The sequence below is a fragment of the Camellia sinensis genome, chromosome 2 (assembly GCF_055761805.1).
Source record: "Camellia sinensis isolate YWXY chromosome 2, ASM5576180v1, whole genome shotgun sequence".
Classification (NCBI taxonomy): domain Eukaryota; kingdom Viridiplantae; phylum Streptophyta; class Magnoliopsida; order Ericales; family Theaceae; genus Camellia; species Camellia sinensis.
In genome coordinates this window covers 25069189-25095765 of record NC_138962.1, presented here as the reverse complement: position 1 = coordinate 25095765, position 26577 = coordinate 25069189, and the positions used below count along the sequence as shown (strand labels likewise).

General features: G+C 32.9%; 1 protein-coding gene across 1 annotated transcript; it reads left to right on the top strand.

Moving 5' to 3' along the window:
• The first annotated feature begins 8729 nt into the window (after nucleotides 1–8729).
• On the top strand, nucleotides 8730–9928 carry LOC114285750 (glycine-rich RNA-binding protein). The gene is made up of 2 exons (XM_028228838.2): nucleotides 8730–9011; nucleotides 9293–9928. Exons 1-2 carry the CDS (start codon nucleotides 8904–8906, stop codon nucleotides 9695–9697), a joined length of 513 nt encoding a protein of 170 aa, XP_028084639.2. The 5' UTR covers nucleotides 8730–8903; the 3' UTR covers nucleotides 9698–9928.
• Nucleotides 9929–26577: the final 16649 nt, after the last annotated feature.

The window sequence follows — 26577 nt, the reverse complement described above, 5'->3', positions numbered from 1 at the left end:
GGCCCGACACCAAAACGACGTCGTTTTGGTGCGTTTTTTTTTTTTTTTTTTTCGTGTTTTTCTGAAGAAGAAGAAGAAGAAGAAGAAGAAGAAGGAGGAGGAGGAGGAGTTGGGTTTCATCAAAAGAGGTTGGGTTTCATCAACATCATCAACCATCATCATCATCATCATCAACAAATTTTTTTTTTTTCCTTCATCTTTAGATTTTGAAATCAGGATTTGAAATCATCAGCTTCGCCATTGCTACATCAGCCTCTTTCACCAAATAAGTCTGCCCAATCATTTTTCATCAGATCCTCTACTTGTTTAGTATCTAAATCCAAAGTTTTGAAATCCTCTGGGTTCTAAGGAAACAATTGCAGAAAATGGGGGTAAGCTAAGGCGGCCCATTCATTGCAGGACTTCGTTGGATTCTTGCTCTCCATGATCAAAAACTTGTTGAAATCTTCAGATCCAGATCCAGATCATCATCATCTCCAGATCTTCATCATCATCAACCAAAAAAAAAAAAATTTCCCCCTCTCCTTCTGTTCTCGAAAATTCATCATTTGCTTCATAGCCTGAGCCTGAGACTGGATCTTCATCATCTTTATCATCTTCCAGTAGATCTGGAAGAGACGGAGTCGCAGAGTTTGTCCCATTCATCACCTTCTCTCTTCCTCTTCTCTTCTCTCTTCTCTCTCTCTCTCCCCTCGTCTCTTCCCTCTGTATTCATGAAAAAGGGGGGGGGAAATATAAAATGACGTCATTTTTGCATATTCGAGCCAATATTGAGCCACTGTTTTCGAGCAACGGATCATTTTTCCAACACAATACCCCATCTACCTACCTTCTTCACCAATTACAATATTATGAAATACTACGTATTTATTTTTTGGGATTACTGAATAATTAAAAAAAAAGAAAAAAAAAGAAGTGCATGGTATAAATTTAAACTTTAGTGTAATATGAGCCACACAGAATAATCTAATTCACAAAATTGATTTTCTTACAAATTTTTGAATAATTTTTACATAAACTTTCTTGTATAAATATATCTACCAAGTCAAAATTATACAAATTTTACTAGAAAATGATTGCTTTTTAAGTTGGCAGTTTACTTTTTCTCTTTATTGTATTTGTTGACAATTTCCTATTGAGAAAGAGAATTATACTCAAATTACGATCTCGTTTGTCAATTATATATTTTAATTAAAAGGTTAAAAAATTACTATAAGTTGTCACATCACTCTCTCTATTTCTTTGTACATTTTTTTTCATAAAAAGTCAAAAAATTACTAAAATAACTTATTCTCAAACGAGGTCTAAGACTCCTTTAAAAATTTATATATAAAAAAAGATAATAATAATCTAATATCGAATCATCTACAAATAATTAAAATGATGGAGGACTAAAAAAAAATGAGAGAAAAAGAAAGAAACACATCACCTGATTATCCTAAAATATTGGATTAAGGGCTTGAGTCAATGAAATTAAAGAAAACTAACAGTGACAGGCCATCATGTTCTTTGGAAATGGATTATTGGAATCCCGGCACTTTAAACTGGAATAAATAAGATTATTAAATGGTTTTGACTTTTGACCATCTTGTTCATGGCCTGCATTTTGAACAAACATGAGAGACAGAGAGAGATAGACTTGAACAAGCTCAATACTCTTGTTAGCGGATTTGGTGTTTTGGTGATGATTTAGCTCAATGTTTGGCATAACCATTGCATGATCTTAGCTTCTAATTTTTTTTTGAAAGGAAATTAAAATTAACCACTTGGATTGACTTAAAAACACGAAATCCTTATGGTTAAAATAAAACCTCAAACTTTTTTTTATGTGAATTTAAGGTCATGTTTATTTTGTTGGACTGAATTACATAAAAAATAAAAAGAAAGTCTGGGATTCATATGATTTGTTTATTTTTATCCTCATAATCAATTCTATTTTTTTTAATCATTATTTTGATTAACTCCTATAATTGACCTTAGTTTTGTATCTTATGGGAAAAAAACACAAAATAAAAAAAATTGTCCTATGTTACATTTTGTATGGCCTGCACATTTCTCATGTTATATCAACTCGTGTATGATGGCTTTAGTGGAAAACTGGAGTCATTTGACATTTTGTATGGCTGCACATTTATCTTATGTTATATAAACTCGGGTACAAGTGGTAGGTGTGAGTGCATATCTAGAGATTGGATCAATCAAATCTCAAATTTAAGGGTATATGAACTCACAAAAAATGGCCATATTTATATATTTTTAATAAATTATGTGAGATAAAATGATATTTTTTGGGTGAATAGATAAAATGATGTTATATATGATGTGTTAAAAATATATTTTACTCATTTTATAGCAATTATACAACAATTATATTTACATAAAATGATAGTGTTAAATTCAAAAAAAAAATATATTATAGTGTTAAATAGTGTTTGATGGAAATTATTAAACACATATCTTATACCCTTATCTAAATATCAAGTATCCAACACAAAAAGTTGCTCAAACATAGCCTATCGCATTGAGATCCATTCCATTCAGTTTGGGCATGGAGGTGGGCCAAAAGCAATGGGCCCAAAGGGATGGGTCCAAAATTTGTTCTAATAAGCACCGACGGTGTTTGTGACATCTGGGCTAGATTTAAAAAAACATTAACCCACAATGAGAAATTAGAAATTTTATTAGGCCCAACAATGAGTTTCAGGTAAGAAAATAAATAAATAAAAAACAAAACGAAAACAGAAAAAATAAAATAAAAATTGAAATTCAATATCACCACACACCGTGATGTTTTGTTCCGAGTTTAGGTCATTTTTATGTTGTTTGGTTGCGATGGAAAATAAAGGGGAAAATGAGACAAATTGAGAAATAAATTCTTAGATTAAGATGTTATCTTTTATTTTCATCATTTCTAAATTGTTGAATTTATAGAGTTTTAACTTTTATAAGACCTTTTAAAGGTGCAAGGGCATTCTGATTTTTGTGTAGATATTTTATTTTTTTTATTGGCTATGTAAGAACATATTATTTATTACGGGCCCTTCTAAATAAGTTTTGAGTAGTGGAGCCTAAGGCAAGTGCATGGATTTCGTTGTTTGGGTTGAAAATATCAACTAAATCAATCTTTTGCGGTTTGAGAATTTTTTAACTCACCTTTCTTAAAAATGGTTGGTTGGTTGAAAAATTTCCTGTTATTAAACCAATGGTTTAAGCAATTTAAAAATACAAAATGAAAAAGAATATTAATCAACAAAAAACATTTTTTTTCTCAAAATTTCAACTAAAAATATATTTTTTCACTTTATTTTTTATTTTTACTTTTTAAAATTGCACACGCATTACCGCTAAAGAGATTAAGAGATACAGACATATGTATATTACATTAATTAATTAGTAAGTAGATAAATAAAGTGTACATGTGGTGTGTTTATGTTATTCTCTTCTATATGTAGGCAAGTTGTGTTAGTTTTGTAGACAGTTAATAAATTTTACACTAAGCCGACTAAATTGTTAATTTTACAATTTAATTAACACAAACTAATTTGCTAACCTTCTCAAATTACACATATTGATATAAGTCAAATTAAATCATCGTAAATTGACAAAATTTTGCAAACTTCTAATTATTAAAAAATAATGATGCGATGATCAAATTTTTATACTAATTTTCGTTATGATATGATAAAAACTAGACAAGGATATGCACAATAGTTGCATTTGTTTGACCTAGTTGAATGTGTGTGTTTGTGTTTGTGTTTTTTGGTTTTTTTTGTCAAGAGGGTTGCTAAATGTCTATACTTATTTACTTTGAACCCCCTACTTCTTGAAAACCCCACTTACATAATCGAAACCCTATCATTTTCTCTTTGAAAACCTACCTTAATACCAAATATACCCCTTTCTTTAAACCCCAACTCTTCTTCTCCTTTCTACTGCCAATAGCACTACTCCGGCGAGCCCCGCGCTCTCGCTCTCTCCTTCTTTCTCTTTCTCATTCGTTTTCTTCTTCTTCCCAACAATCCAATCGCCGCCACCATCCACCGCCACATTATTTTCTTTGGCATCATCAATTGGAGGCTGATGCAAGTTCTTGTAACTGTAGAGTGATTAGGAATTGTATTCTCTCATATCGCATGGTTCTGTTTTGATTCAATTGGCTATTTTCTCTCTCATCTCTTGCTGGAACCGAGTAAGTCGACGCTTTGATGAGTCGAAAACTGGTGATCCTTGGACCTCAGCTGGTTCTTGAGAGCTGCAGAGGTTTGTTTTATTGCTCATAGAAGAGGCTTAAAGCCTTCATCTTCTCTTTCAAGCCATAGTGTGGGTTTCTCATATGAAAACCCATGTGGGTAGTCTCTTCTGGATCTGTCCTTAGTTTGGCTCTAGAGCCTTGATTTTGCTCATTTAGGGCATGTTTGATTGGATGGATTAGAGTGTGGGATTGAGATTATTAATCTGTGGGCCCAATTATCCTAGGTTTGTTTTAACATTTTGGTTTAGGATTATTAATCCAATGGATAATTAATTCAACAAATTTGTAGGATTATTAGTAATGGGGTAGGGGTAGGATTATTAATCCAATAGATAATTTATCCTATTAATCCAATTGGATAGTGAATACCACACTAATTTTGATAGTATTATTAATACCTCACTATTAGTCTTGCGAATCAAACATGACCTTAGAGCATCTCCAACCATACTCTCTAAAATGCCTCTTCAAAGTACACAAAAATTACCTTCTTTATTTTGCCTAATTAGTGTAGCTAGTGTATGCTCCAACCATACTCTTTATTTTAGCTAATCAATCAAACTAACTTAACTAATTTTTAAAAGAAAATTATTATAAACATTAATAAATAAATAAATAAATAAATAAATAATCTTTTTATGACATGCTCATTGACATAAATAAATAAATAAATAAACATTAATAAATCCCTAACTTATTTTTAGAAAAAAAAATTATAATCATTGATATAAAAAAAATTGTGCTCATCGACAGCAAGTCATACTGAGAAACAAACATGTTTAAATGCAGTACATTTCTAGAAATCAATAGATTTCCAAGTGGACAAAAATAAATAAATACAAAATAAACCAAACAGAACCCTTGAAAGTGAAACCCACTTCAACACACAATCAATATCAAGCCAAACCCAGTTCAATATAATTAAGTTTGACCCAAACAGAACCCTCAAAAGTGAAACCCAAACAGAGACTCCAAAAGCTACACTTGTTTCCCTGGTTGGCCCCGAACTTCGAGCAATTGGTTAATTACACCATCGAGAACCGAAGGTTCCTTAATTTTGTAGAATTTCACTCACAAAATTCAATCTCAAAGATTGAGCAAGAAGGAAAGAATAAAGTAAAGGGGATCGGTGATGTTCTTGGCCCTGTTCTGAGGTTGCATATTAGAGAGAGAGAGTCATACTGTGATTAATGGGCTGGAACAGATGGTGGGAAGAGTGCTTTGCCTAGCAATGGACGCTGGCTACTTGTGGAGAGCTAAAACGAGAATGGGCAAAATGCCTCACCATTTGCCTCATGCGTTGGAGCCCTAGAAATGCAGCTTCAATAGGCAAAATGTCTAATTCTCTCCATTTGCCTCCTGCCTTTGAGATGCTCTTAGTTATGGGTTTGTGATTTGAGACCTAGTTCAAATAGGCATTCTAATTTAAATCTCATTATTCAAACATATCCTTGTGGTGGTTTTCTTCAAAAACCTAATTTTTGGAAAAGATTGAATTGCAGTAAAGTTGAAATTTTTTCTCAAAAAAGTAGTGATGGTGCTGCTTCTCTTCTCTCTATTTCTTTTTTTTTTTGTTTTTTGGTTTTGGTGTTGGTGGTTTATGGCTGATTCTAATTGGAAAGGTAGCGACGACGATGGTGGAGGAACGGCAGTAGCGATACAACAGAGGAGTTGAAGGTCACTAGAAAAAGAATGTTGCAGCCAGGGGTGATCTAGGATTTGAGAAATTAAGGTTAGAATGGTAACGATGAGAATAAATTTGAGATTTCATATTTGAATAAAATTAGAATTAAAAAAAATAAAAAAGAACGAAGAGTCCTAAATAAAAAATAGGTATAAACAGTAGTGCTCTCTTTCAATTTCCAATCAAGATAGCGAAATCACGAAAGGGACCATTTAAGGACACAGCACGTAATTTCGTCGATCATATATGGGCACAACTGTAATTGACGCCTAAGATATTTATTTATATAAAAAAAATATCCTAAGTTTTAATCTAGTCTTTGGATGCGTCACGTGACTACGGGACCTACCTCAACTATCTTCTCTCTCCCCTCGCACTTTTAAGTCCGATCCAGTCAACGCAGGGACTTGTTTGGTTACGATTACATCTACTAGCCCTTTTTTTTTTTTTTGAACACAAAAAAAAGATTCTGTGGTGTCATCACAGTCCCTGCCGGCCCTGATTCTGGGTTAATCGGTTGCCAGTCAGGAATTAACCCCCATCAAGTGGAGGACCCACCATTGAGACACCAGCAGAGCTCATCAACTACTCCAATCACGGACAAATTTCGACCGAAATACAGCGCGAGATCTCAGAGCCCCTAATTACATCTACTAGCTTGCATTCACTATTTTTGTTGTGCCAATTAGGGAAAATAAAATTGCACCCAGATTACGATTCAATGCCAAGAATAATAAAATAGAATAAGGTGTGGTTTGAGAATATATTATTTAAATATTTTTTGATTAAAATATGAGGTAAAAAAATTATATATTTAAAATGATTTTTTAATTTTTTATGAAAAGATGTGCAAAAAATAAAGAGAAAGGAGAATTTTTGACTTTTTAATATAAATTATAAATTATTTAATTTTTTTAATAACTTTTTAACTTTTTAACTAAAACTTTCCAAATGAAACTTAAGAATCTTAAAAATAGTATTGATAGTAATAAAATGCATTTGTTCTATTTTCAAAAGACAGTAAAAATTTAAATATTATGATCATCAACATTGTTATCACAATATAAATTTTCACAAATTCAAAAATATTATGGTTATGTTTGGTTTGATTTTCATAAAAAAATTTAAAAAATTAAAAATTAATTTTGTGAAAAAAAATAAAAAAACACTAATCATTTTTATATAATTTTATCTTTTTTATGATAGAAATAAGTTTTGAAAATATTTATTTTTATCAAATTAGTTTCGATTTAAAAAATAAAAAAAATAAAAAAACCATTTCAAGTAGTGCTGAACAAGGAATCCATATAATTCACAAATCAAACCAGTCCAGTCCAATTTGGTATGTTTGGTTTGGATTTTTGAATCTATAGTTCGATTTTAGATTGAAAAATTGAGAAACCGTAATTAACAAATTGATTTCGATTTTCAATTCACGATGTCATGATATTAACATCTCTTGTGAAGTCCTGTTTCTTTAGTTTTTGATTGGTAAAGGTGGAGTGAAAATATTTGTTTATTTTGCTATAATTTGGCTAATTTTATGTTTGTTTTCTCAATGCATCACTATTTAGTTCCAGTGTTACAAAAGGAAAGTCTATAATTCAAAATAGTTTTAACAATTTTTTTTTTAATACAAGTTGAAATTATGAGAAATTGTAGTTCCAAATAGTGTTTAAATGATTTGGTTCAGATTGATTTCATTATTTAAACGAATTGATTTGGTTTCAATTTTTATGAAACTGTAGACAGCAAATTAGTCTTAATTTTACCTCAAATCGAACCAATCCGAATTATACTTACCCCCAATTTCAAGATAGTGTAAGGATCAAAGTTCTACAAATTCATAATTGAATAGATAAACATAAATTATATTTTCATTCTAATTCATTACTAACTATAAAATCAAAGAGATTTCAAATTTTCATATCTTCTATATTTTATTTTACTTTTTGAGATTAATAACCTACTAAAATAAATAAATTAACAAATTTGACAAAACGTGATTTGCACGTAATATTAAGAATAATGTTATATGTATCAATTGATATATTAGATGATATAACATAATTTTAATTGGACTGGACCGTGCTGTTGGGCCTATAGAGGCCCACAACGGGTTTCGTTTTGATAATCTGAACCGTCAATGTGTAGAACTCGTCGAGTATTATATGCTTGTAAAAAATCAAGTTGATCGGATATCAATAGCTATGTGATCAAAACAGATTTTTGTCAACCGTTAATTTATTCACCGTCCATTTTTTTTTATACAAAACTGATTTGATCACATAATTATCGATATCCGATTAACGTGATTTTTCACAGCCATATAGTACTCGACGAGTTCTACACATTGAACGATTCAGATTATCATAACGGGACCCGTGGTGAACTTTCGCGGATCTAACAGTATAATCCAATTTGATTAAGGACTGGACAGAAATCATGCCCTATTTAATATGATGCACATTAATTACCTATCAATGATGATAATAAACCTCACGTTGTAGTAAAAAATAGTCATTATTGTAACATTATAGACATTGTTATTTTAAAAAATTAAACTCACTTTTTAAAAAAATTAAATGATATAATATTTAATTAAAATATTTAAAATAATTCTATTTTAATGCCATATCTTTTTTAATTATTAATCTAGAAAGTGAGCTTATATGGTATCATTTTCCTAACATTATTTGTAAAATTATTGGAGTTAAATGAATTTACCCTTGCACCCGCAACCAAACAATCCGGAACCACCCTTTTAAAAGCTTAACCCTACCTCAAAGGCTTAACTAACCTAACCCTGGTTAACTCCACCCCGTGAACCTAGCTATATAATCGTGCTACGGGGCGACCTAATTATCTCGTTCTCTTCCAGAAGTGGGGTCATTAGGGTCCCCTTCTTTCTCTCTCTAGGGTTCTCGAATCCCAATTTCTCTCTCTCCCCTCTTTCCTTCTTCATCTATGGCTGACGTTGAGTACAGATGCTTTGTCGGCGGGCTCGCCTGGACCACCGATGACCAGTCACTTGAGAGGGCTTTCTCTCAGTTCGGTGAAGTAATCGAATCGAAGGTCCGTTTGATCCACACGTCGCAGAGATCGGATCTGTTCCGATTCGGCTTTGTCGACCTCTCCTGATCTGTGTTATCTGTTACTCTCTGGTTTTACTGTTCTCTGTTAACTGTTACTATATGTTACTTTTATTGATGCTCTGAAACGGTACGTTCACTTGTCAAAAGATGAGGATCGATCGCTTTTCAGTTTTAATTTTCTTTGTACATGTGTGTAAACTGTTTCTATGTTGTAGATCTGATTAAATCTGATCGATTTCTGGTTTTGATCTCATGTTTTAGATCATCAACGACCGTGAGACTGGCAGATCCAGGGGATTCGGGTTCGTGACGTTTAAGGATGAGCAGTCAATGAGGGACGCTATTGAGGGAATGAACGGTCAGGATCTTGACGGGCGCAACATCACCGTCAACGAGGCACAGTCCCGCGGAAGCGGTGGTGGCGGAGGCGGCGGGTTCCGTGGTGGTGGCGGTCGTCGTGAGGGTGGATACGGTGGTGGTGGCCGTGGAGGCGGCGGTTACGGTGGCGGTGGGGGATACGGTGGCGGCGGTGCCGGTGGATATGGAAGCGGAGGAGGTGGATACGGCGGAGGAGGTGGCCGTGATCGTGGATACGGAGGCGGCGGCGGCGGTGGATCCAGATACTCCAGGGGAGGGGGTGCCTCAGATGGAAACTGGAGGAATTAAGATTAGGGTTTGACAAGTTTGCTTTAGGTTTATGGCTTTGTTTGTGCTTGCTTGTCCTTCGTGCTTTTGGTGGTTATTTGGTTCAGTTTTGTCATTTTCTCAAGTTCCTTCTTCGGTTATGACTTTTCTTTGGTCTCTGGTTAGGCGATGTTGCCTTGTACCTTTTTCAGATATCCGATATGTGAAAATATTTCGATCAATGAAATTCATTTTTGTTGGATTGGGATTCAATTTCTCTTTTGCCTCGACAAATTTCATCAAAAATATTTGATTTTCTAGACAGTTATCTAATATTATTTTATCTGTTTAATTTGTACATTTAGTTTATTTAATTAATTATTATTATTATGTGATTTTTTTGGAGAGATAATAGTTAATTTTATAATTTAGTATCAAATTTTAAAAGAAAAATGTTTAAGAATATTAATTATCTTATTAACACACAAATTGATTTGTGATGATTAATTTTATTAAAACTTGCATGAGTGTCATACCAATATTAAATGATGTTAATCTTGTCAAAATTTTAGTGTCATACTAAGGTCTTGTTTGTCATCTATTATATAATTTATCTTTTTATCATCACATCACCTCTCTATTTTTCTGCACATCTTTTCGTAAAAAGACAAGAAGTGCATTTTTTTAGTACACCCTAAACTTAAAAGTGCACTTTTTTAATACATCCCAAACTTAATTTAAGTAACGATTAATTTTATTAAAATTTGTAAATGTCTTAATAAGATTATTAATAAATATATAAGTATCAAGTTGACTAGTTGGTTTGGGGGTCATTTCAAGTGACAGTTAATTTTATCAAAATATACGAATGTATTGGGCAAATTACATATATTTCTTTTGAGATTTAGTTAAATTATAGATATTTCTGAAGTCTAATTCTAGTTAGACAATCTCCAACGGTGAATCAAAATTGATATCAGATTTAAATTTTGATGAAAAATATACTTTTTCATGTTCTAACCGTTGCATCAAATGAATATCAAAATGAGAAATCAGCAAAAAAAGTATCAAACTGAGAACAAGTTCCAGATTTTACCAAATCACTGTTACTGACCGTTGAAAGAGATACATCGGTTGCCTGGCCCCGGTTCCCTTTGAAATAACTAGGTTAAAACCGGTCAAAAAAGGTTCAAACAGGTAAAAAAAAAAAAAAAAAAAAAATTGCCCAAACCGGTCGACCGGTTGGTCAACCGGCCGGTAGACCACCCGGTCGACCACCTCTCTAATTTTGCTTTGATGCTCACCGTTGGAGCGTCTCGTATCAAAATTGAAAAAATCGTCATTTTTTTCATCAGATTTGATGAAAAAAGAAGTTAAGCGTTGCTCTTACACAATAAAAATATCTCATTACACCAAATTTTTAATTACACAACATATCAAAATTCAAAATTTTGATTTTATCTCCTTACCATCCTCATAATACCACCTATACCCTCTTGTTTATACCCTCAACTTTCAAATCCTAATTCTACCCAATCCCCAACCACCTCCTACGACAGCCACTGTTATCTCCGGTAGCCGATCCACAGTTCCTCCTTCAACAGCGACTCCTTCTACCACCGCCGCCACTATCTAGATCCCCTCATAACTCCCATATCCGACCACCGCGAGCCTATTCCCTCACTGTGCCCACCTTCTTAGCCCACCTCTGCTGTTGCATCTCCCATTCTACATTCTTCATCTTCCGTTGCGCCTCCCCTTCCAGCCTCTTTCTTCGTCGCGATCTTTCTCTCTGGTGGCGACTCGTCTCCGCCACAACCCATCTACACTGCCATGAACCACCCTGCGGACCCATCCATGCCCTCCATCATCGTGAGCGATTAAGCGAAAAAGAGAAGTTTCAGATCTGGATAGCAGCGGAAAAGGAGGAGAAGAAGAAGAATAGCGATTCACAGAGAGGAAGGGTTGACCTGGATGGCGGTTCTAGGAAGGAAAAAGGGTTTTTAGAGGTAAGGGAAAGGTTTCTGAAGGGTTGGGGGAGATAGGAGAAGGGTGGATGAGGGTTGTCGGCGTTGGGAAAGGGTTGTCGGAATTGAAAGATAGCTGGCCGGTGATGGAAGATGGTTGTCGGAGGTGAGATAACAGTGGTGGAGAATGGTGAGTGGCGTGAGAAAGTTGTTTGTTGAATTTTTAGGGTTAGGATGGTTAATCGGTAATTTTATAAAGGGCAAATTACATATACACCCCTCCAGGTTTGGTTAAATTACAGATACCCCCTGAGGTTTCGGAAATTACATCCCGCCCCCTGAGGTTTGTATTTTCATAACAATTTACCCCCTGAGGTTTCTATTTCATAACAAATTACCCCCTAATTTCTTATGCAAATATAGCATTCAGGGGGGAATTCGTAATTTCTCAAACCTCAGGGGGTATCTGTAATTTTGCCAAACCTGGAGGGGTGTATATGTAATTTGCCCTTTTATAAAAGGATAAAATAGTAATAAAAAATATAAAAAATGAGGGTGTAATGAGTTGAAAGTGTTATGTGAGTAGAATCACTCATTCCTGAGGTTTTAAAAATTTAAAAATTACAGATACTCTTGAGATTTATATTTTCATAATAAATTATTTCTTAATTTATTATGAAAATATAACTTCGAAAAGAATATCCGTAATTTTTTAAATCTTAAGAATATTTATAATTTTCTTAAAACAAGAGAGAGTATATATAATTTGTTGATTTTAAAATTGAATGACGTTGGAAGACCCGTCGTCAATGGGCAAAAGCAGTGGGGCCACATGGCTGTCACTTTCATTAGCTGCCCGTGCCGTATGTGGCCTGCTAAAAGTAAATCAGAGGCCAAATTCGCATAATTTAAGGGATATGAAAATACAGACCTTAAAAAAGAAATAGGTCCAAAAGGCTCTCTGAATAGCCGACTTGTTCCCCCCCTTCTCTACTAAAATATCTTTCGATTTAATGGGAGTGTTTGGAAACTTTGGTTTTTAGGTTTTTTTTTTTTTAATTTTTTTCACTACAAGATAAATATTTTACAATATTAAAAAAATAAATTCGAACAAAATATCATATCAAATTTTATAATAATTTTTTTTTTTTATAAATATCACATTCAATCATAAAAAAAATTCAACTATCTTTTTAAACATAAATTTTTTTTCTTTCAATAATGTCTTACAACTAAAAAAATCTACAAAAATATCCAATCCCCAAACACATACAATAGGTTAAAAAAACGAAATGGGCTCAAGATCCTTATTTTGAACTACTTATTCAAGCAATAGTCTAGTAAGATAGAAAGGTAATTTACTTGGGACTTTTCATTAATTCTGATTGTGATTTCCGTCCATTAATTCTGATGATTGATAAGAGACTTTATTCGCTTCGTTTCGTATTGATTTTTTTGAGTTAAATTAATTAAAAAAGATAAATTAAATTAAAAAATTAATAAAATAAAATATCATAAATTATAATTATTTTATTTTTTTTACAAAAGTTAATTCAAACAAATTTTTTAATCGGAATAAAAATAGTCAAAATTTAAAAAAATTAATTAAAAAAACCAAAGCCAAAGCACATTGTCGCATAGAAAAATAGCATTTTCATTCACTGTAATTTTATTCGCAGTTAGTTATTGATGATATAAGGATGTATCAAGACTTGACCCGTCAAATATTAGTAGAGTGAAATGAAGTAGGATGTGACCGAATTCGTATAACAATGTTTGACGTGTAGTCAACAGGTAAAGAATTATTTGGGAACAAAGAGGAAGAGGGAAGTTATTTTTGAAAAAAAGAGAGAGAGTAGAGTGAAGGATATAGAGATGTGTTATAGACTTGGAGGGAAGTTTGCCATCTGGACCGATGATGTAAAATGATATAGAAGAATTTCATTTACTAATGGACACTTATATATTATCTTCTAAATCTCTCTATTTGGTGAGTTAGGTGTAGGTATGGCAAAATGTTGAGATCCATCGCATCCTCGACTTTCCTGACCCTAATGAGATAGGTTTGAAAGTGATTGAATAAGATAGGATCGGATTTATTTATTTATTTTTTTAAATTCAATTGGGTTCGGGTCCAAGACGAAGGAGAATATTCTTTATCCGAATCGTATTTGACCCGTACATATAATAAAAAATAAATAACCCTATCCGACCCGCAAATATAATAATAAATAAATAATATTATATATATATATATGTGTGTGTATAACGTTTGAGTTTTTATTATGGTATATATATAATATAATTTTAACATATATACAATATAAAATATATATTTTTAATTATAAATAGTATAATTTAGTTTTAATTATTAAATTTTAATATTATTGTTAAACTTCTTATTGTTGTGTTATATAGATTGGGCAGGGTTGGAGGTGAGGGTTATATTTGCAGGTTTGAATAGGGGTGAGGGAGAGTTCCATGAGGGTCAATCAGGGTGGGAGCAAGGGAAGAAAATGAGGGTAGGGTTTGCGTAGGGACTCCCTACTCATACCCTACCTATTGCCATTCTTGGTGAGTGAGGTCACTTTAAATTGAGTATATCTCATTTCTTTAGTTCACTTACCGTCCTCAACACAAATTTTCAGTGATACTGACGCGACAATTCTTCATTTAAAATAAAATAATAATGTAATATAAATTACAATAATTAAGTATTTCTGTCCAATAACATAATGTCAAATTTATGAATTCTTTTTCTTACATTCTATTATGTAAAAGATTATATGTTCACTTAAATTAAATAAAATTATATCTTTTTTAATTCACCTAATTCAATATCAGTTTATCTTTTCCCCTTTTTACTAGCATTTTCTTTCATTAAAGGTGTCATGTGAATTTTTTTTTTCCCTTCAAACCATTCCATCTACCAAACTTTGTAATACCAAAAAAATAAGGTTATTATTAACTTATGGATTCAATGGAGGCTCTGATGGATAGACTGAAATTAGTGCTGAATTTTGGGCTAACGAGCAAAGGAGTTTTGGGCTGAAAAGGAGAGAAACCCAAATACCAAAGTTGAGGTTACTTTGGGAGGATAGAGGTTAGCTTGTTGTTACAAGACAACCCAATGTGAAGGCCCATTAACCACCCAATGATATTTTCTTGTTTTTTTCTTCTTAACCCATCATCGGAAGATGAAAAGTTTATTCATACATGAAATTGATATTGACATTGTTGTAAATAGAGGTATGTGCAATGCGATTCGAATAGTTTGAGAGTAAAATTATAAATTAATTTGTAAACGGTGGATTGACGAATAACCAAATCACGGTTTGAGCGATTTAGAGCGGTCTCAATTCACTAGTTGATTGAAAAATATTTCTAAACAATTATCAAACATTTGCATAATATATAATACTAATTTATATAATATTTATATATATATATAATACAAATTAATTTTATATAATATTTCTCATATATATAACTACTAATTTATAATAAATTTTATATATTAAATCTTGCACTCATTTTTACTTTTTCATTAGAGGTTAAAAAAAAAAATATATGTATTAACTATAACGTAGCGAAGTAATTTTAAAGGCAGACTATAAATTTTAAAATTTAATCCGTGGTTAGCAGATAGATTAGTGTGATTTTAGCGAATTGAGAGGCATTTTGCACGATCGTAGTTGTAAATATAAACCATCTTCATGAGTATTTTATTTTAAAGTGAAAGGTCACTATTAAATCACATAATTATGTATAAAAATTCTGTATAAATATTACAGAAGATCTTACTCTGCCAATGTCAAGACCTATGGATACATGTATGGACACCAATTTCTAAATGGTGACATTATGATTTATTTATTTATTTATTTTTTTTGGATTCTTTAATTTAAAAACAATTCTTCTATGCCCTTACCTTAGTACACCCAATTAAATAACCCATTGGATGGATCTGAGTGTTAACTTAGATATATAGACTCAACTTTGGACATTATTGCTTACATTCAAATTCATTTGAAAGGTAATAAGCCGAATTTTGTTAATCACTTAACCAATGGCCCTATAAAGAATCCTTCTATTGCGGGAGTCTAAATTTCAACAGATAAACAAATTTATGGATTCAATGCAATGCAGACCGATGATGGACATCAGTCGAATCTAGGAATGATGGATCTCTATTTTCTTCGTTCTATATCCAATCACCATCATCACAAATACCAATGGTGGAAACTCTTCAAGCTTGTAATCTTAGCGCACAAGGCATGACCATTAAAATGACTACTAGCAACAGAGGTTATGGCTAGGGGTGATCTATAATTTCTACGATATGAAATTTCCATATAAAGATGGAACTGAAGCTTGATCAAACTTACCTGCACAGAGAATAAACAGGCTCCTGACATGGCGACACATTTAGATGCTGCATTCCCATTTTCTCCTTGCTACCTTAATTTTGCAAACGATGAATGTCTAGCTTTTTCTGCAGCATGATACGACATAGTTGGCGAGAGTCAGTAAAGATGTACAAATCATGAGTTGATACAAAAATCAAAATCAAACTACTGTAATCTAAGTTTGGGTGGCCTTATATTTCTCAACATATAAATTTATAATATGCCTTAAAGCAAGTTCACTAGCCAAATTCAAGGTTTTGCATAAAATGGACAGTTGACTATAATAATTGAATATACAACAAATGCTATATTCTTCATCTGGCCAATGGTATAAAGTTATGTTTTACTTGCAGCAATCTTCTCGACAACCAGCAGTATTCCGATTGGTTCAGCCAGTGCCACCTAAAAACCTTGAGGACTCGGAATTTGTTGCTTAACTTGCCAAATTTAAGTTTCTATGTATTAAGGCTGTTAAATTTGTATACCGGTTCATCATTAGATGCAATAGGCTTCACAAGATAAATTGATAAAGAAATGTTCGAGTTTTCAGGATATAACCTCAATCTTCTATTTGGGGAAACAAGGAAGAGCAAAAATTGTTTAGTACAGTGTGATCACAACAACTATTTTCTTTATAAATAGAAAACATTACTCAATCTCTGAGTAATAAACATTACCCTTTCAGAGTAGGCATCAAATTTACCATAATCAGGATTCAGGATAGAAGTATCTGTCAAGATAATTTACAGAACATAGGACTGTTATGTTGTCAGGAATTTACCTTAAAAAAAGAAGAAGAAAGAACCCTTCATTTTGCTTAGCAGAGTGTATCAACAAGAATTTTCACAGAATAATCATATGCATGAACAACTTTAGTGTTCAATCTTGGTGTTTCATCCTTTCAACTTTTACGACCACCCAAGTGGAATTAAAAAATGAGCATGGGTATATTTTACTGATATCAAAGAGTGAATAGCCATGCCTATGGACTCAGGTGCATTTGAATGTACATAGAAAGTGTGCATTAACTCCAAAATCACAATTAAGAAAATCTCAAAAAATATTTATAGCCCAGTGGGTTACTTGTTCAAGTAGTGAGGAAATTCTATTCGGCTATTAATCATTCATTAAATTTTGGAAAGAAATATCCTAGAAAACATGTCAAAGAACAAAATTGTATCTCCCTAGAAGTACTATCTAAGAGAGTGCACCAGAGTAATAAAAGAGAAACGTTGACATCAGAATGCTCTTTTCGGAGATTGACAACACGACGGCATGCCGACCGGAAAATTCACAATATCTTGGTGCTGTCCACTGAATCTTCTAACATTAGTATCAGATATGTAAGCGTGTGGTGGCTTCAACACAACTTGAAAATTTTTAACTTGATATTATTACTTCATTGGAATAGCCACAAGAAATGATTGTTGATTGGTGATACTCAAATCTGTTCATTCAATTATTATCCTCTCTATATTAGTTTTTTCATTTTTCACATGGCTCATGTCAAATACCTATTGATATATGCCACATATGCATTGATTCAGGATTTTCCTATGTTACTCGGATGGGGGTGTATATCTAGGGATCGAACACATCAAATTCCAAATTTTAGGATACGCGAAATTGGCAACAAAAGGATCCAAAAATTAGATAAGGGTATGGGGATACGTCATCTAATTGGAAAAAATAATTTTACATATATAAAAGTAAATTTATTCATGTATCATATTATATACGAGATTTTGCTATAATTTTAATGTATTGGCAATGCAAAATATAGAATACAATAATTTTCCTCCAAATTTTAAAATAAGTAATATATGTTTCAAAATAGCAGGATTGGATCATATACCTTATTCGCACTTGTGTCGGGTCATGTCGACATGGGTACTTTAGCAAACTGAAAAGTCTATGTAAAATAGAGATTTTTCCTTGAGATCAATTGTGTGGAAATAGTTCTAAACAAGTTCCAAAATCTACTTATCAACCCAAAAGGAGGTGTGATGATATACTAATTCATAGAAATGTAATGTCCCCCTTCTTGTTTCCCACTAGACCCCAAGAGATGTTTCTCTTCTTTGCAATTAAATCTAGCAGTTCTATTTTGCCAAATTGTCCCTTTAGATGAGAAGATTCCCTCTAAAAAGCAGATTGTATGCTTTTGTATGCAAATATGGGGCCAGTGTTGAAATGTGTCTCACAATGCCTGGAGTTGCCCCATCTGTGTTGATTATAAGGCTCCAGTTTTTTTCTTCTTAATACTTGGATTTTAAGGAGAAGTGTGGGCTGAGCTTTTCAATTTGGTAACAAAAGGAGAAGTGTGGGTTGGGCTTTTCAATTTGGTATCAGAGCTTGGTTGGGCCTGTGATTGGTGTGTTGTTTGTCCGACTACTGTATGTTGTGTGGTCCAAGAGGGTGTGTTGGAATGTGTCCCACATTGCCTGGAGTTGCCCCATCTATGCTTATTATAAGGCTCCAGTTTCCCTCTTCTTAATAACTATGTTTTAAGGAGAAGTGTAGGCTGGGCTTTTCAATTGCCAAGTCTGGGCAGTCGACTTCTTTCTTCTTTCCATAGTCACAGATTCCTGATTCCCCAGTTGTAATAGATTGGTCCCGTTTGGTGTAGCTGTTAAAACATATTATAGATTATAACTTAACAGATTATAGATTATAACTTTAATCAGAAGCTGTTAATATGTTTGGTGTAACTATTGGATTATAAATTTAAGTTACTGAGTAGTGTTTATTAAATAAGCTGTGAAGTAACTTTTTAAATTAACTTTTATTTTTTGTTATTCACTACTTGCGTACATTTCTTATAAAAAATAATGATAATAATCTATAATCCATTTGGATCTTTTTCTATTTTTAAAAAAATAAAAAATAAAAAAATCTAAGAATATAACCGTAAATTAACATGTCTACAGCAAAATCTGATAATCAGAAGCAAGGGGTGAGCAACTTCTCAGAATCAGTTTTTTTAAGTTAAAATAAGTTGTTAGAATCAGAAATTGTTTGAAATAAGTTTAACCAAACAGTCCAAAATAGCTTTTCCAAAGTTAGAAGTTATAAGTTGGCTTAAAAAAGCCCAAACAAACACCCCCATTAAAGGCTGCTTAACCGTGATTGCAACTCTCCGTAAAATTTCTCCAAATAGTCCATAAATTGGCCTTGGACCAATAAGAGCCAAGGTAATCCAACTTCTCCAGCTTGGGAATAGGACCACCAGCAGAAGTAAAGTCCTAAGAGAAATAGAAGGAGAAGAATCTACAGATATTGTTTTTTATACGAGATAGATTGGATGATTAGGCTCTTCCACATATTTGTAGGGACCATAGGTGCAGTTATTGCATATAGGTCAGTTCCTTAGTAAAGCGTTGACAGACGTGCTTAACTATAACCTTGTGTCAAGCACCTTAGTTAGTATCAGAGCCAAGTTTATTATTGTTAGTATTATTATTATATTCTATTTAAATTATACATATATGGTCACTGTACAATCATCATGTCTTCTATTGAACCTTCAGATATAACAACAGTAGTGAATACAGTAACTTCTACATCAGAAGCAACAAAACTTATTGCATACCGGGAAGTCAAGGAAGCCCTAGATAAATGGACTATCTCAAGTGTAAAACTAGATACAATTTATAAAATTGGAACATTTGATTTCTCCAGCAAAAAGATAATAAAAACATTTGAACATGCAGTACCACTATAGAATAATGATGAAATAATTTAATTACTTCATGTCCAGGACTTAGCACCTTTCCTCAAAAAATATAAATACATCCACATAGGATTGGTTCAAATAGCTTTTAAACCTTTGACCTTGCTAGGCCAAAATACCAGTATCCAATGTACTCTACGAGATCATAGGTGTTTTGATTGGAAAGCTTCTCTTATAGGGGCTATAGGAACCAGTTTATCACATGTACCAGTATATTTCAATATATACCCGAATTTAAGTGTTGCACTCATGGATCCAAACTTATTAGAAGCTTTAGAACTAAGAGTGCTTACCAATGGTTATCAGTATTTAATAGTTACCGGCAATTTTTAGAATCCATTTAAAGGTTCTTACAACTTTGAATCCTTATACCCAAAAACAAAGTGAATTAGGACACGCTGTCCTAATTGACACTAATCTTTCTAGCAGCTAGGTAGCTGTTCCAAGAATGATACATTGGCAAAACATTACTTTTCCAGACACCTGGCACATTCCAAATGCTGTTCTAGCTAGGCTAGTCATTAGGCAAACCATTGACCAGGTAGTACAAACTCAAGGTGGTAGTGTATACCTCAATTTTAGACGATCCCTAAGCCGAAGTATGTCTAGTACCAGTTTTCGAACTACTTCCCCTCATCGAGTAGATTTACCAGAGTCATCTAAGCAATCTATTTCAGACCCTATTGAATCAGTAATGCAAGGTATGCCTTCTAGACCGCCTAGTTGGGCACCTAGTGATCCACTTATAGATCCAGTTATTTAGGGTATTATCCAGTTATTCAGGGTATTCACATATCAGAAAACCAAATACCTCATGGAGTATATGAAACCAGAAGGCTTTACAACCTAACAGCTAGTGATATGAATTTTGAAGTTTAATGGATTTTTCTCCAATAAGTGAGCTTAGAAAACAACTAAACCAAGATTTTATGCAATCTAAATATCAGGAATTTCGAATATGGTATTTTAACAACCATACTTCCCGACAGTTAGAAACACTAAAACAACAATATTATTTTCATTTGAATCAAAATCAGATACTTAGGCCTTTTCCAGAATGGTATTTTGAGTTTGCCACTATTATGGAATTACTACTAGGACACCAACTTAATGTTTTAGATGATCTACAGAAAACATGGCTGACAACGGATGGACAAAGTATTAAATCCATACATCCGCCTCCACAATCATTAGAATTATCACTAAGCGTAGATTCCTGCTCCAGTAACCCTTTAGTCATAACAGCCTTTGTCAAACCACCTGACATCGCAGCTGAAAAACGAGAATTTGCTCAAATTAATGATCTCATCCTGATAATTAAACAAAATAATTCTACGAATCTTCATTTTCAAACCGTAGGCAAACAGTTGACCAGTATTGAAGAATCAGTAGGAGAATTAGTACAAAACCAAAATATACGCTGTACTCCAACTCTCCCTATACAACCAGTAAATATCAAACCCCCCTTAGAGGAGACTAATTTTAAACTTATATCTAATAAACAGGATAATGAATTCATGGATGCTCTTATCCAGAAAATGAAAAGCATTAATATAGGTCAATCATCTAGCTCTTAGATAAATATGCTTTCTGCTTAATAACCAAACAACATTCATAACGAGGAAGAAGAACTTTCTTTCTCACACATTTTAGAAATACAAAATAATTTTCAGGATATTCAGTCTGTTAATAAAACCTATTTTCCTCCATAGACTTCCAAAATGGTTTGAACCGGACCTAGTAGGTATTATTATTCTAGATCTACACCTCAGGATATTTTATATGAAGAAGATTTTCTCCATAGCCAGAAATCTTTCCATGGTAGAACCATTTATGAATGGAATATCGATGGGAAAGCTAAATATCAAATTTTTGAAACTGTATATCAAATGTTAATGTATGGTATTGTTTGTAAATAGAATGAAATACTAAGTTCTTTCAAGATTGAAACTGACCCTATCACCCATACTATTAAATAACATGAAGATGCTGTTGATACTCTCATTCAAACTATCTTAAGCCACTTTGTTGGACCCGAAGTAGGTAACAACGATCGTAGTCATGAGCTTTTATAGAATCTTAGATGTTCATCTTTAACCCATTTTCGATGGTACAAAGATGTTTTCCTGCTTAAGGTCATGCAACGTAGTGAGCCAATAGGGAACATTGGAAAGCCAAATTCATTGATGGTCTTTCCAACATTTTTGCAGAAAAAATCCGCAAAAAGCTTCGGGATCGCCATAATAGCATGCAAATTCATTATAACCAGTATACTTATGGCCAACTTATTGGCATTATTATAGAAGAAGGTCTTTGCCTTTGTAATGACCTTAAACTTCACTATCTTATGAAAAAACAGAATTTAACAGGTAGAAAAGAATTAGGAGAGTTTTGTGATCAATTTGCCTATGAAACTAAACTTCAGTACCCCTCCAAATCTAAGAAATAAAGATTATATAAACCACATAAAAAATCTTTCAGAAAACCATATTCTACAAAGAGAAAATATAAATCTCAACCGTCTTATCAAAAACCTAAATTGACAATTAAAGGTAAACATAAATCTTATCTAAAGAAAGATCGATCCCAAATTACTTGTTACAAGTGCGGTGCAACAGGACATTATGCTAATAAGTGTAGAGCTAAATTAAAACAGAAATTAAATGAGATGTCCCTAGATGACAATCTCTAACAACAGATTTTGCAAATCCTATCTAGTGATGATAGTATATCCAGTTCAGAGGATGATGATCTAGCCGAAATTTATTCCCCATCTGAGTCTTCTTCTGTCTCAGATACACCAGAACAATGTTCTTGTCAAACCAGTCATATAAATGCCATAACCGAAGCAAATTATTGGAAAGCTATAGTTGAAATGAATGGTTTCGACTTAGGCTACCCTAGCCTTAATGTCTTAACTGATGACCAGAAATCTATGTTAGAATTAGCAGATCAGATTAAGGATCAGAAATGAAATTAAAATTTTTAGAATTATGTTATCACAATCAGAAAACTGAAGAAGTTATTTCTTTAGAGCACTACAGCATGAAAAACGTTTTGAGTAGGATACGCTCCTATTCGACTCTTGAAAAACCAGTAACAATCCAAGATCTTGAAATGAAAATTAATGTTCTTAAAACAGAAGTAAAACATCTTCAAACTGCTAACCAAACTATTTTTCATGACATCAAGCAAATTAACAGTCAACTTAGGCCATGTTTGTTTGGGCGGATTAGATTAGCATTCCCATGATTAATAATCCTAGGATTACGAATCCGTTAGATTATGTATCCTATCTTAACTAAAAGTCAAGTTTAAAATAATTAGTTCGTACTTCAATTGTTTAACCAAACATCGGATTAATAATTTTATTGGACTATTAATCCAATCCCAAGCTCATGTCCACCCAAACAAACATGGCCTTAAAGCTAAAGGGCAAACCTCAGAACAAAAAGAAAATCAAAGAAAACTAGAAAATCAGTATTTAATGCTTGTGAATCAGATTACCTTTCAAAAATGGTATATTAAAATCACTTTTATAATAAAACCTGATTTTATTATCAAAGATGCCATCACCCTAATTGATCACGGTGCTGATATGAACTGTATGCAAGAAGGATTAATTCCTACTAAATATTTCCAGAAGACCATGTAATCACTAACCAGTGCTAGTGGTAATTCTATGAAAATCAAATATAAAGTACCAGAAGCTTTCATATGTAATCAAGGCATATGTCTTCTTACTGCTTTTGTTCTTATTAGAAACATGTCTCAAAGTATTATCTTAGGGACTCCATTTTTATACTTATTAATGCTTATTACCAAAATAGATTCTATAGGCATTCATACAGCCATCAATAATCAATCTATTATTTTCGAATTGATAACAGAACCTTATACCAAACAATTTGATCACATCAAAGATCTAGTCAATTTTACAGAAAAACACATCAATTTTCTTCAAACAGAATTCAATTTTCTTACTATTGAGCAAAAATTACAACAGTCATCTTTACAAAATAAAATTAAAATAATTGAAAAAGAATTCCAAACAGAAATTTGTAGTGATATTCCTAATGCTTTCTGGAAAAGAAAGAAACACATAGTTTCTCTTCCTCATGAACTAGACTTTGATGAAAGATTCATCCCAACCGGAGCTCGCCCTAGTCAAATGAAAAAAAAAATATAGAAATGTGCAAAACAGAAATTCAAAGTCTTCTCCAAAAGAAGTTAATCAAAACTAGTCATTCTCCATGGAGTTGTACAACATTTTATGTCAAGAAAAATGCAGAAATAGAAAGAGATGTGCCAAGATTAGTTATTAATTATAAATTTCTTAATGATGTCTTGAAATGGATAAGATATCCAATTCCGAATAAAAAATATTTACTTGATAGGTTACAGAATGCAGTCATATTCTCTAAATTTGACTTAAAATCAGGATATTGGCAAGTACAAATAACTTAACAAGATCGATACAAAACTGCTGTTACAGTACTTTTTGGACATTATGAATAGAATGTTATCCCATTTGGACTAAAAAACGCTCTATCAGAATTTCAGCATATCATATCATGAATGACATTTTTACTCCTTAGACAAAATTTGCTATGTGTTATATTGATGATGTTCTTATTTTTTCCTTATCTATTGATCAGCATATAAAGCATCTTAATATATTTAAGTATATTATTATCAGAAATGGTTTAGTAATATCTGCATAAAAAATGAAACTTTTCCAAACAACAGTACGCTTTCTTAGTCATAATATTCATAATAGAACTATTATACCAATTGACAGAAGTATTGAGTTTGCTTCTGAATTCCCTGATGAAATAAAAGATAAAACTTAGTTACAGAGATTTCTTGGCAGTCTTAACTATATTCGAGATTACTATCATCAGTTATCACAGGATGCTGCTATTCTTTACACTAGATTAGAAGTTCATACTGCTGCCGAACAAAAAATTAAAGCTAAAGTAAAACAACTTCCTTATCTTGCTTTACCAAATCCAGAATGGCAGAAAATTGTAGAAATTGATGCCTCTAATTATGGTTATGGAGGTATTCTGAAACATGTTAACTCTATCGATCAAAAACAAGAATTATTATGATTCACATCAAGCAATTGGACTAAAGCTACTTTAAATTATCCAACAATTAAAAAAGAATGTTTAGCTATTGTTAAATGTGTTTTAAAATTTCAAGATGATTTGCTAAACCAAAATTTTTTAATTCGTGTGGATTGTTCAGCAGCTAAACAAATATTTAAAAAAGACATTCTTAATCTTGCTCACAAACAGATATTTGCCAACTGGCAATGTGCTTTATCTACATTTGACTCTGATATTGATTATATCAAAGGTGAATAGAATTCTTTACCAGATTTTCTCACTCGTGAATATTTGCAGGGATTATGACCAGTCGAGGTGGCCGTGGCCCAAGTCGTAGGGGCCGGGGCAGGGGAAACCCTTACTAGAATCCATATATAACAGAATTTCCAGCATTACAAGCCTCTAATAGTAATCAAGGGGAATCCTCTGGCCAATCCGCCAAGGATATTCTTCTTACTCCTGACTAGTACACTTCTAACAGTATTACTGAAGAAACAGTTTTTTACATTGAACCAACCGATGAAAAATGGATGACAGATCTATGGGAAATTAAACGTCGTTATCTTACAAATCAACAATTTCCCCCCACATTTTGACCAGTACTGTTATATTTACGAACAGATACTCATCGCGACTGCTGCCATGGAAATCAAGCATACTTTGCATGATTCTTCTAAAACTGTCAGTCCAATCCAATTCACTAAAACTACCATCCGAAATATAATGCCTATTGCTACATGGGGCATTCATCCGCATACCACTCGACAACTTGACATTCGTAACAAAGAAACTCGATATAGTTATTGGGATTATATTGGTGCATTTACCTATGCATTTTATTACCGGAATCCTATTCGCAATCATTTTTGGTTTATCCGTATTTGTCCTGACGTCATCAAAAACAATTTACCAAATTGGTTTCTCATTTGGTAGGATAAATTTGGACTACAACTGGAAGTTTTACCAGTATTTATTCGTGAAGTCTTTAACGAATGACAAATTGCTTATTCTCATTTACCAGGACAAAAAGATATTTCTATGACCAAACCTCTGGTACATTTTACTATCCGTTTCAGTATTCCATGGATACGGAAATGAGATTTATAGTGTGACTATCAGAATAAGATTCCATGTCTCAAAAGACGTTCTTAATCTTGCTCACAAACAGATATTTTCCAACTGGCAAAGTGCTTTATCTACATTTGACTTTGATATTGATTGTATCAAAGGTGAACGAAATTCTTAACCAGATTTTCTCACTTGTGAATATTTGTAGGGATCATGACCAATCGAGGTGGTCGTGGCCCAAGTCGTAGGGGCCGGGGTAGGGGAAACCCTTACCAGAATCCATGTATAACAGAATTTCCGGCATTATAAGCCTTTAACAGTAATCAAGGGAAATCCTTTGGCCAATTCGCCAAGGATATTCTTCTTACTCCTAACAGTATTACTAAAAAAATAGTTCTTTACATTGAACCAGCCGATGAAAAATGGATGACAGATCTATGGGAAATTAAACGTCGTTATCTTACAACTCAACAATTTCCTCTACATTTTGACCAGTACCGTTATATTTACGAACAGATACTCATCGAGACTGCTGCCATGGAAATCAAGCTTACTTTGCATGATCCTTCCAAAATTGCCAGTCCAATCCAATTCAGTAAAACTACCATCCGAAATATAATGCCCATTGTTA

Excerpts from the sequence above, each read along its gene's own strand:
- LOC114285750 (XM_028228838.2), top strand. The coding sequence starts at position 8,904 with ATGGCTGACGTTGAGTACAGATGCTTTGTCGGCGGGCTCGCCTGGACC. Across the intron at positions 9,012-9,292 it reads GTGAAGTAATCGAATCGAAG|ATCATCAACGACCGTGAGAC; the intron begins GTCCGTTTGATC and ends CTCATGTTTTAG.